Below are 12,928 nucleotides of genomic sequence, written 5' to 3'. Positions count from 1 at the left end.
TGGGTTTAGTGTTGTTCATTTTAGATTAATTAATAAAGTCTTTCAGTTTTAATCTCTAAGACAATGAGTATTGACAAACATGACCCACATAAGCAAAATCTCTTGAGATCTCAATGATTTTGAGAGTCCCAAGATGAAAAAAAGCTTGAGTACCACCATTATAGGGTTCTCCAGTGGCTTGAAGTGCCTCCAGCTCTGCCAGGTGCAGACTGGCTCTGGCTCTGTGGGATGTTGTAATTAATGAGACAGAACCCAACCAGGTGGGACTTACCTCCTCCTCCAGCACTCGGTTTCCTGCGGCCATCATCTCTATCATTTCGATCATCTAAGGCATCAGCCAAGTCAAAATCATCTCCTTCATGGGATCCCAAAACAAAAGAAATAATTCAATTAGTTCACCTATGGGTAGCTCTTTTGGATACTGCCTCAGAGGGAGTCCCAATGGGATCCTTCCCTTAGTGCTCTCCTCAGAGTGCCCACCTTACCTAAAATATTTGCTGGAGCTCTGGTGGTTACTGGCCTCCTGGTTGTGGTGGTGGTTACATGGTCCCATCTCTCTAAAAGGGGAAGGGAGGACAGCAAAGGGAGCACATCAGGAACAAAATACAACAGCCATTCATGGCTCAGGGAAGTCACATCATGAATATTCTTGTCTTGTTCCTTGAGGCTCCTACAGGACCTCTGAAGAATCACTTTGAGATAGATGACAAAGAAATATAAAAGGCTTAAATGAGGTGGGTTCTGCTCACTTTTCTTCAGGGGATGGGGTTTATAAGGCAGACACAGTCCCACATGCGGCCAGATAAGTGGTAAAGCTGAGGCTTGAGCCCGGATCTGCAAGAGATGACCACATGAACCAAGGAGTTCCAGAGCTCAGGCACGAGTGCTTGAGAGCTCCAAGCCTTGGTATCACCACTATCAACCTGGCCCTTGAACTACAGCTAATCCTGCCCAGGGATGGACAGATTGAGGTTACATTCCCAGTGGACTGTGGTAATATCTTACAAACGCAAAGTGGATACAACACACATATATAATTTTATAACTGTGGTTACTATTATAAACACTAGGTCTCTGGGCTCAAACAGATTCCTTTCAAATATGGAAGTCTTTCACACCAATTACACAGATAGCATTCATGATTATTCCAGTTGATTATTTTCTTGAACTTCAGAAGACTGTGCTATAACTGTTCCCATTACTGAAGTTAATAGAGGGAAAAGACAGAGACACTGCTATATACAGCAAGAACCCAGGAGAGAAACAGCAACGGATGTGGGGAAAAAAACCTAAATGAGTTTTACAGAGCAATAAATGTGATATCCAAACTGCCTGGGGACATTTAAAATGTATTGCCTATCATTTTTCGATAGACCTTCGATGTTGTCTGTGGATCAAAGAAATGCAGGTCTGAATCATCTGCAAAGAAAGTACAAAAACAATACAGTAAGTCAAGTTATGACCCAACAGTTCTCAGTTGGAATAAAGAGGGATATTATAAAATGATAAAAGGATCAATCCACCAGGAAGACATAACAATCCTGAATGTGTGTTCACCTCACAATAGAATGTCTAGACACATTAAGTAAAACCTGATAGAGCTAAAAGAAGAAATAAACAAATGCACTTATAGTTCAGGACTTCAACACTCTATTCTCAGCAACTGGTAGAACTACTAGATGGAAAATCTACAAGGATATTGAAGAACTAAACAATAATCAACCAAAAGGATCTAATTGGCACAACAGGACACACCAGCCAACCACAGCAGAGTAAACAATTGTTTAAGCACTCACAGAATATTGACCTGAGATCATATCCTGAACCAGGAAATAAACTTAAACAAACTTAAAGGTATTGAAATTATATGGATAGATATCATAGATTATAATTAATTCAAATTAGAAACAGAGAAGAAATAATAGAAAACAAGAAAATCTCTAAACATTTAGATATTAAACAACATACTTCTAAATAAAACAAAAGTCAAAGAAAAAGTTTCAAAGAAAAATTTTAAAAATACATAGAACTGTGTGAAAATGAAAATACAACATAGCAAAATATGTAGGATGCAGCTAAATCAATGCTCAGAGAGAAGTTTATAGCACTGAATGCTTAAGTTAGGTATGAAGAAAGGCCTCAAATCAATAATCTAAGTTACTAATTCAAGATGCTAGAAACAGAAGCTAGCTAGATACTAGAAAAACAAAACCAAAGAAGCAGATGGAAATAATAAACACAAGAGCAGACATCCATGAAATTGAAAATAGGAATGCAATACTAAAAAAAGAAAAAAAAATCAATAAAACCAAAAGCTTATTTATATAGTAAAAAAGGGATAAACTTCTAGTATAAAAGTTGAAAAAGATGCTATGCCAATAAAAGGACTGAAATGGGACATTATAGATCTTGTCGCCATTAAAAGAATAATAATGAAATAACATGAACTTTTTTAGCTCACATATTGGACAACTTGGAAGAAATGGACCAATTTCTCAAAAACCACCAACTATCAAAATACAACCTAATCCTGTGTTCATGGATTAGAAGACACTAAATTGTTAAAATGACAATGTATACTATCTAAAGCAATCTACAGATTCAGTGCAATCCCTACCAAAATCCCAATGACATTTTTTGCATAAATAGACAAATTAATCCTAAAATTCATATGGAATTTCAAGGAACCTCAAATAGCCAAAACAATCTAGAAAAAGAACATGAAAGATTTACACTCACTGATTTTAAAACTACAGATACCACAACACGTGTCGTACTGACATCAAGAACAGACATAAAAACCATGAAATATAATGGGAAGCCCAGAAATAGGCCAGGTGCAGTGGCTCAAGCCTGTAATCTCAGCACTTTGGCAGGCTGAGGCAGGTGGACTGCTTGTGCCCAGGAGTTTGAGACCAGCCTGGCGACATTGTGAAATCCTACCTCTACAAAAAATATGAAAAATTAGCCAGGCATGGTGGCATAGTCCTGTGGTTCCAGCTACTTGAGAGGCTGAGATAAAAAGATTGCTTGAGCCCAGGTGGAGGCTGCGGTGAGCCATTATCACACCACTGTATTCTAGCCTGAATGACAGAGTGAGATCCTGTCTCAATCAATCAATCAATCAATCAATCAATATAATAAAGAAAGAAAGAAAAGGGAAGAAATGGAGGGAACTAGGGAAGGAAGGGAAAGGGAAGAAAGGAAAGGAAAAGAGAAAGGAAAGGAGGAAGGAAGGAAGATAGCAAGCCCAGAAATAAACTCTTGAATATATAGTCACTAGATTCTCAACAAGTATGTCAAGACCATTTGATGGCAGAAAGAAGTCTTTTCAACAAATGGTGCTGGGAAAATTGGATATCCGCATGCAAAGGAATGACATTGGACCCCGACCAATATTATATATAAAAATTAACTCAAAATAGATAGAAGATTCTTAGACATGGTGGCATAAAAAAAGAAATAGTTCAAAGAACTAAATATAAGAGCTAACACTATAAAACTCTCAGGAGAAAACATTACGAAAACGCTTCATGACATTGGATTTGATGATGATTTCCTGGATATGACACCAAAAGCACAGGCCACATCAACAACAACAACAACAACAAAATAAATAAATTGATCTTCATCAAAATTTAAAACTTTTTTGAGACAGAGTCTCACTCTGTCACCCAGACTGGAGCGCAGTGGCACAATCATGCCACTCACTGCAACCTCTGCCTTCCAGACTCAAGAGGTCCTCTTAGCCTCCTGAGTAGCTGCGACTATAGACATGCACTACCATGCCTAGCTAATTTTTTTATTTTTTCTATAGGCAGGGTTTCACCATGTTGGCAAGGCTGGTCTCAAACTCCTGGGCTCAAGCCATCCACCTGTCTTGGCATCCCAAAGTGCTGGGGTTATGGGTGTGAGCCACCATGCCCAGCCTAAAATTAAAAACTTTTATGCATCAAAGGACACCATCAAGACAGTAAAAAGATAACTCACAAGAATGAGAGAAAATACTCACAAATCTTACATCCAATAAGGAATTAATATCCACACTATATAAAGAACTTATACAACTCAACAACAAAAACCTTGATTTTAAGACTAGGCACAGTGGCTCATACTTGTAATCCCAGAACCTTAGGAGCTGAGCTGGGTAGATTGCTTGAGTCCAGAAGTTCAAGACAAGCCTGGGCAACATGGTGAAACCCTGTCCCTACCAAAAGAAAAAACCCACAAAAATTAGACAGGTGTGGTGGCACACCTATAGTTCCACCTCCTTGGGAGGCTGAGGTAGGAAGATTGCTTGAGCCCAGGAGGTGAAGGTTGCAGTAAGCTGAGATCATACCACTGTACTCCAGACTGGGTGACAAAGCAAGACCCTGTCTCAAAAAACAAAAGAAACAAACAAACAAAAAAAAAAAGGGTTTTAAAATGTGCAAAGGACTTGAATAGACATATCTCCAAAGAAGATCCACAAGTGACCAATAAGCACATGAAAAGCTGCTAAGCATCACGAGTCATTAGGGATATGCAAATAAAAACTGCAATGAGATACCGGTTGACACCCATTAGGATGGCTACAGTTAAAAGAAAAATGAAACATTGCAAGTATTGGTGAGGACATGAAGCAACTGAACCCTGGTATATTGCTGGTAGGAATGTAAAATGGTGCAGCTGCTGTGGAAAAGGGTTTGGCACTTCCTAAAAATGTGAAACAGAGCTACCATATGATCCAGCAATTCCACTTCTAGGTCCATATCCAAATGAATTGAAAGCAGAGAATCTAACAGGTATCTGTATGCCTATGTTCATAGCAGCATTATTCACAACAGCCAAAACATGGAAACAACATAAATGTCCATCAACATATGAATGGATAAACAAAATATGGTATATACATGTAATGCAGTATTATTCAGCCTTAAAAAAAAGAAATTCTGGTACATGCTGCAACATGGATAATGGCAAACATTACATTAGGTGAAATAAACAAGACATAAAAGAACAAATATTGTGCAATTCCACTTATAAGAGGTACCTAGAATGAGCAAATTCTTAGAGACAGAAAGTACAATAGAGGTTACCAGGGGCTAGGGGTAAGGAGGAATTATTATTGTATGGGTATAGGGTTTCTAATTGGGCTGATGAAAAGCTTTTGTAAATGATCATGGTGATAGCTGCACAACATTGTGAATACAGTTGATCCTCCACATCTGTAGGTTCCACATCCAGAACCAACCACATGCTTGACCAACCATGGATCAAAATACTCAAAAAACAAAAAAATACAAATATAAAAATAACATAAATTTTTAAAATACAGTACAATTATTTATATATTGTATTAGATATTATAAGTAATCTGGAAATGATTTAAAGTATATGGGAGGATATGTGTAAGTTATATGTATATATTATGCCAATTTATATCAGAGAATTGAGCATCCAAGGATTCTGGTATCTGCAGGGGGTCCCAGAACCAATGCCCAGCAAATAGTAAAGGAGGGGCAAATGTCTACTAAGTGCCACTGAATTATCCACTTAAAAATGATTAAAATGGTAAATTTTATATGTATACTTACCACAATATTAAAAAACTCAACCTAGATGTAATACACAACCTGAATATTCCTATAACCATTAATTAATTCAATTTAAAATCTCCTAAAAAAAGAAATCTCCAGGACTTGGTGATTTCACTGGAGAATTCTATCAAACATTTAAAAAGGAATTAACACTAATTGTATGCAATCTCTTCCAGAAAGGAGACAGGAGGAAATAATTCCCCATTCATTTTGTAAAGTCAGTATTACCCCTGTAACAAACACAGATTAGTTTGTTTTCACACTGCTATAAAGATACTGCCTGAGACGGGATAATTTATAAATAAAAGAGGTTTAATTGACTTAAAGTTCTGCATGGCTGGGGAAGCCTCAGAAAACTTACAATCATAGTGAAAGACAAAGGGGAGGCAGGCATCTTCTTCACAAGTGGCAGGAGAGAGAGGAGTGAAGCAGGAATTGCCAAACACTTTAAACATCATCAGCTCTCATAAGAACTCACTAACTACCATGAGAACAGCATGGAGAACCATTCCTATGATCTAATCACCTTCCACCAGGTCCCTCCCTTGACACCTGGGGATTACAATTCGAGATGAGATTTGGGTGGGGATACAGAGCCAAACCATATCAAGACCATATTTAAAAAAAAAAAAAAAATCTATAGACTAATGTCTCTCGTCACTTTACATCCAAATCTTCAACAAAATAGCAAACAGATTAGAATGTATAAAGAGGATTACACAGCATGAAAAATGGAATTTATTCCATTTGGGCAAGCTGTATCCAATATTTGAAAATCAATCAATGTATACCCTGTCAACAGGCCAAAGAAGGCAAACCATATATCAATGGACATGAAAAAATCTAACACCCATTTATGGAAAACAAAAATACTTTCAGCAAATTAGAAATAAAGGGGAATTATCTCAACTTCATAAAGAATATCTAAAAAACACCTATAGCTATCACCAGACTCAATGGTGAAAGACTGAATGCTCTTTCTCTAAGGTCTGGAATGGAGCAAGGACATCACTCTTACCACTCTTATTTAACATAGTACTAAAATGTCTAGCATTGCAATATGAAAAAAACATATACAGATTGGAAAGGAAGGACTATTTATGTCTCTACTTGCAGATGACATGATCATGTATATAGAAAATTCCAAGAAATCTACAAAATTTCCTAGAACTAATACGTGAGTTCAGCAAAGTCTTGGGATACAAGATCAACACCATTCACATGTAATAGCAGTGAACATATTAAACTCAAAATTAAAAAGACACTGCCGTCCACAATTGCTCCAAAGCAAATATTTAGGATGGGGCAGTGGCTCATGCCTGTAATCCCAGCACTTTAAGAGGCCAAGGCAGGCAGATCATCTGGGCTCAGGAGTCTGAGACCAGCCTGGGCAACATGGTGAAACCCCATCTTTACTAAAAATACAAAAATTAGCCAGGTGTGGTAGTATATGCCTATAATCCCAGCTACTTGAGAGGCTGAGGTGGGAGAATCTTGCTTGAGCTGGGGAGGTGGAGGCTGCAGTGAGCCAAGATCACACCACCTCACTCCAGCCTGGGCAGCAGAACAAGACCCAGTCTCAAAAATAATATAAAATAAAATAAAAAATTACAGTGTTCTAAAGAAAAGATATCAAGGAAGACATAAATCAGTTGAGAGACATGCTGTATTCATGGATTAGAAGTCTCCACAAAGTAAAAATGTCAACTCTCCCAAAATGGATCTATATGTTTAACACACGTCCCATTATAATCCCAGTAAGTTTTTTTTCCAGACTAGGCAAAAACAATTTACAATTAAATGGAAAGGCACAGGCCCTAGGAGAGCCTTAAAAGAACTTGACAAAGCAGAAAAATGTGGAACAAATTACTCTAACCAGTATTAAAGCTGAATTTATAGTTATAGTAATCAGGACAGTGTCAGAGCTATGGATAGACACACAAATCAATTGAACAGAATGGAGAGCCCAAAGAGACCCCAAATACACTCAAGTGATTATTGATAAAGGTACAAAAGCAATTTGATAAAGCATAGTCTTTTGAAGAAATGGTGCTAGAGTAACTGGACATCTATAGGTAAAAATAAACAACTTGAACTTAATCCTCATACCTTATTAAAAATGAACTCAAAATGGATGATTATCTTTACTTAAATATAAAGTTATAAAACTTCAAAAGAAAATATAGGGAAATATATTTGGGACTGAGCTTGGTAAAGAGGTCATACTATTGATAACAAAGCCACTTTCCATAAAAAGAAAAATTGATACATTGGACCTTGTGAAAATGAAAACATTTCCTCTGTAAAAGACCTGGTTAAGAAGACAAAAAGATCCCATTTTTCTGCCAGGTCATCCAGACAGAAATATCAGTAAGGAAACAGTGGGCCAGGACAACACTTAGGCCAAATGGATCTAACAGACATATATAGAACATGCTATCCAACAGCAGCAGAATACACATTCTTTTCAAGCACATATGGAACATTCTCCAGGACAGTTCACATGTTAAGTCACAGAAAAGGTCTTAGTAAATTTAACAAGATTGAAATCATATCAAGTGTCTTTTCCACCCAAAATAATACAAAACTAGAAGTTAACAGAAAATTGGAAAATTCACAGATGTGTGGAAATTAAACATTCTCCTGAACAACCCACGGTTCAAAGAAGAAATCAAAAGGAAATCAAAAAAATTCTTGAGACAAATAAAAATAGAAACATAACATACCAAAACTTATGAGATGCAGCAAAAGCAGTTCTGAGAGAGAACTTTATAGCAATAAATGCAACTTAAACAAAAAACGAAGTTCTTAAATAAACAAACTAGCTTTACAACTAAATCAAGGAACATTAAGAAAAAAAAGAAACTGAACTCATAGACGCATAGAGCAGAATGTTGGTGGTCAGGGGCTGGGGTAGGGAATAGGGAGATGCTGGTCAAAGGGTGCAAAGTTTCACTTAGATAGAATAAGTCTGGAGATTTATTATAGAGCAGGATGACTATGGCTAATAATAATATATTATGTACTCAAAAATTGCCAAGAGAGATCTTGAACGTTGTTACCACAAAAAATATGTTGGTAATGTCTTAACAAACTAAACCTATAACCACTATATAACCTAGCACTCACACAACTTAGCATTTACCCCACAGAAATGAAGACTCATATTGACATAAAAATCTGTGTATAAATGCTTATAATGGTCAAAAAGAGATAACCTTCTGTTTTTGAAGCAAGCCAGATAATCTTCAAAAAGTAAATGGTTAAACAAACTATGGTACATCCACACCATGAAATATTGTTCAGCAAGGAAATGTAACAAATTATTGATATATGCAATGACTCAGATAAATCTCAAGGTAATTACATTGAGTGAAAAAAGCCAGTCCCCAAACAGTACATACCATATGATCCCATTTTTGAAATAGCAAAATGCTACTGATGGAGAACAGATTAATGGTTGTCAGGGGTTAGAGACAGGCAAGGGGTAGATGGCAAGAGCGGGTGTCTGTTTATAAAAGGGCAACAAGAGGGATCTTTGTGGTGATGAAATAGTTCTGTCTAGATTGTCATGGTAGATACACATACACACAGAAGTGATAAAACTGCATAGAAGCAAACACACACATACTCAGCATAAGTAAAACTGAGGAAATTTGAATAGGATCACTAGACTATATCAATGTCAATATCTTGGTTGTAATCTTACACTACAGTTTTGCAGGATGTTACTACTGGGAAAAACTGGGTATAGGATGCATGAGATCTCTCTCTATTAGTTCTTATAACTTCATGTCAATTTACAATTATCTCAAAATTAAAAGTCAAATGACTGTGATTTGAGCATCAAGGTAATTTTGTGTTTTTGGAGACTGGGTTTCACTCTGTTACCCAGGCTGCAGTGCAGTGGCATGATCATAGCTCACTACAGTGAAGAATTCTCAGGCTCAAGTGATTCTCCCACCTCAGCTTGCTGAGCAGCTGGGACTACAGGCATGCACCACTAGGCCAAGCTAAGTTTTTTATCTTTTGTAGAGACAGGGTCTTTCTATGCTGCCCAGGCTTATCAAAGTAATTTCTGATACAAAAAAAGGTCTGACATGTAAATGGACATGCAGGGACTCAGGAATATCTATTATTGACACTAAAAACAAAAGAACAAATCATGTAGATCTGACTTTGGAAAAATGGCAGTGGAAGGCCAGGCATGGTGGCTCAAGCTTGTAATCCCAGAACTTTGGGAGACCGAGGTGGGTAGATCACCTGAGGTCAGGAGTTCAAGACCAGCCTGGCCAATGTGATGAAACCCCGTCTCTACAAAAAACACAAAAATTAGCCAGGCATGGTGGTGAGAGCCTGTAATCCCAGATATTTGGGAGGCTGGGGCAGGAGAATTGCTTGAACCCAGGAGGCAGAGATTGCTGTGAGCCGAGACTGCGCCATCATACTCCAGCCTGGGCAACAAGAGCGAAACTCTGTCTCCAAAAAAAAAAAAAAAAAAAAGGCACTGGATAAGAACATCTAAGAATGAGATGGTATACAGGCAATTTTCCAGATAACTACAGCTTGTTCCTTCCTATGCCCAGTGGTTTGTGTAACACTGATAACCTTCCAGATAGCAAATCTTTACAGAGCAGTAGCAAATCTCTACAGAGCAAATAATACAGTTCTGTCACTTTGACATGAGTATACATAATACTACCTTTCCTGGGGCCCTGAGGTTACAACTTTTCTGTTATTGCATCGTGCTTACCTCTTAAAGACAAGTCCCTTTTTCCACTTTCTAGATTTTTAGATCTAATCTTCCTTTCAGTAGGAGAGCTGCTAAGCAGACCAGCAAGTACATGTCAAAGCTTGTACTTATGATTTTCAGGTATTCCAACAAGTGTTTGGGACAGATTAATAACCTGCTGAATAGAGGCTTTTTCCAGGGTTTCTATGGCCAAGGTACACCATCTGATCCTAAACTTGTCTTTGGGGGGGTCATCAGTACCTTCTCTATGCAGCCACTTCTCATGGCAACATGCTATAGAAGAAAAGGTGCCCAAGGTAAAGCCAGGATCCCTGCACTTCAGACCAGTCATGCTGCTGGCTTGCAGCATGACCTTGGACAAGTCCCTCTCTTCTGAACAATGAGGGGAAAGGCTTCTCCAGTTCTCCAGTTCTCATCTAGAGTTATTCCTCATTAGTAAAGATCACTTTAATTTTTAAAGTTTAATTTTATTATAAAGGAAGCACACGCTCAATATAAAAAATATCCAATGGTATAAAATTGTTAAGAAAAAAAGCCAGCCTCAAATCTATCCCAAGAGAGGGCTGCTCTGTATCTTTTCCGATCTGCCGGCAGGCCTGTGTGTGTGTGCTCACATCCACTTATATTTGATAGAAATCAATTCATACTACATACATCTTGTTCTGTGACTTGCCTTTTTCATGTCAGTTCCAGAGCTCTACCTTATTTTTTGTAATGGCTTCAGAGTATGAATGGTTTAGAATTTGCATATTTCACTAGTGGGATTTAAGAGTGTTTAATTTTTGGCTGGTACAAAACACAAGAAAGTCACAAACAGCATTTCAAATGTACCTCTGCACACATGCATATGTATACCTAGGGGGAAAATGCTTTGAAGTAGAACTGTTCATTCAAAGATTTTACTAAACTGCCCTCTCAAAAGGTTGAATTAATTTATATTACTTTCTACAGAAGTAAAACTGAAAAGGTATAGCTTGATACAACAAAAGACAAGTAAAGTCACGTTTCTGGCTGCTGCAGCACCACAATACCTGCTTACTATACATTGATATTGAAGAGATCACTGACCCAAATGAAAACATACTGATGCCACATGACTGTGTAAGGTCATCTCCACAAATGGTTGTTCTCAAAGAGTGTTTCAAGGACCCCTGGGCTCCACAGAGTCGTAACTATTTTTATAATTATGCTTTTATGGGGTTGGCACTTGCACTGTGGTACAAAAGCAACAGTGAGTAAACCTGCTGGCCCTTAGCATGAACCAAGGCAGTGGCATCAAATGGTACTATAAGTCATCAGATTCTTCACTGCTGTACAATGGCAGTTGAAAGACAATATCAATTTCACTTAAGCATGTCCTAGATAAACATGGTAGACAGAATTCTAAGATGCCTGTCAAAATTCCCACCCCCAATGTATGTACTCTGTGTAATCCTCACTCATGAGCATGGGAGGGACCCAAGAATAGGCTGGATATCACTGCCGTGATCAGATTATGACATAGCAGAAGTAAAGAGATTTTGCAGATGTACTTAAGATGCCCATTTGGTCAGACTTTGAATTACTCAAAAGGGAAACTATTCTGGGTGACTCTAACATAACCAGGTACAGCCTTGAAAAGAGGGGTTTTACGCCTTTCCTGAGATGACACTACAGGCAGCAGAAATTCTCACTCTTGCCAACCATAAAGAAGGAAGCAGTCACAAGCTCTATGATTATCCTGAATTATCCAGGTGAGGTCAGCAAAATCATGAGTCCTTATAAGGGAAAGAAAGAGCAAGACAGTCAGAGAAGACATGATGACGGAAACAAAGGTAAGCGTCAGCGAGAGATTTGGTAAGCAAAGGTAAGTGTCACAGAGAGAGGCCCCACTGCTGACTTTGAAGATGAAGGAAGTAACCACAAGCCAAGAAATGCAGGTGGCCCCTATAAGCAGGAAGGGCAAGGAAATAGATTCTCCTCCAGAGTCTCCAAAAGGAATGCAGCCCTGTTATCATGTTGATTTCAGCCCAGGAAGACCCAATTTTGGATTTCTAACCTTAATGATTATAAAATAACAAGTTTGTGTTGTTTAAGCAACCAAGTTTGTGGTAATTCATTACAAAAGCAATATGAAGTAATATAACATCAAACTTCAGACAAGACCCTAGCCCCAGATGACAACTGAATTGCAACCTCGTAGAAGACACTGAACAGAGGACCCATACTCCTGAACCAGGGAAATTATGAGAGTGAATGAATACTATTTTAACTTGCTAAATTTATCGTAACATGTTATAAAACAATACAAAATAAATATCAAAGAGCAGAAAAATAATTTTATTAGAGCTCAACCATGAGACTGGTGGTGATATTAACAAACATGAGTTTTGAGTATTGGATAAGGAAAAGTGTCATCATTTAGAAACAACACAACTCCAGTGGCTCACGCCTGTAATCCCAGCACTTTGGGAGGCTGAGGCAGGTGGATCACGGGGTCAAGAGATGGAGACCATCCTAGTCAACATGGTGAAATCCCGTCTCTACTAAAAATACAAAAAAAATTAGCTGGGCATGCTGATGTGTGCCTGTAATCCCAGATACTCAGGAGGCTGAG

The 12,928-nt window shown here is 38.0% G+C and overlaps 1 protein-coding gene across 5 annotated transcripts in view; it reads right to left on the bottom strand.

The window, feature by feature from the left end:
- Positions 1–12,928, bottom strand: part of CD99L2 (CD99 molecule like 2) — a 136,209-nt gene that overhangs the window by 21,755 nt on the left and 101,526 nt on the right. For all 5 annotated transcript variants that reach the window (XM_074391635.1, XM_074391636.1, XM_074391634.1 and 2 more), the window contains 2 exons: positions 486–557; positions 272–355 (listed from right to left, as the gene is read on the bottom strand). In XM_074391635.1, the coding sequence (XP_074247736.1) occupies positions 272–355; positions 486–557 (156 nt within the window). The remainder of the gene's footprint in view (positions 1–271; positions 356–485; positions 558–12,928) is intronic.

This window comes from Saimiri boliviensis, chromosome X (genome assembly GCF_048565385.1).
Source record: "Saimiri boliviensis isolate mSaiBol1 chromosome X, mSaiBol1.pri, whole genome shotgun sequence".
Taxonomy (NCBI): Eukaryota; Metazoa; Chordata; class Mammalia; order Primates; family Cebidae; genus Saimiri; species Saimiri boliviensis.
Note: the sequence above shows the minus strand (reverse complement) of the source record. Positions and strands in the feature narration are given on the sequence as shown.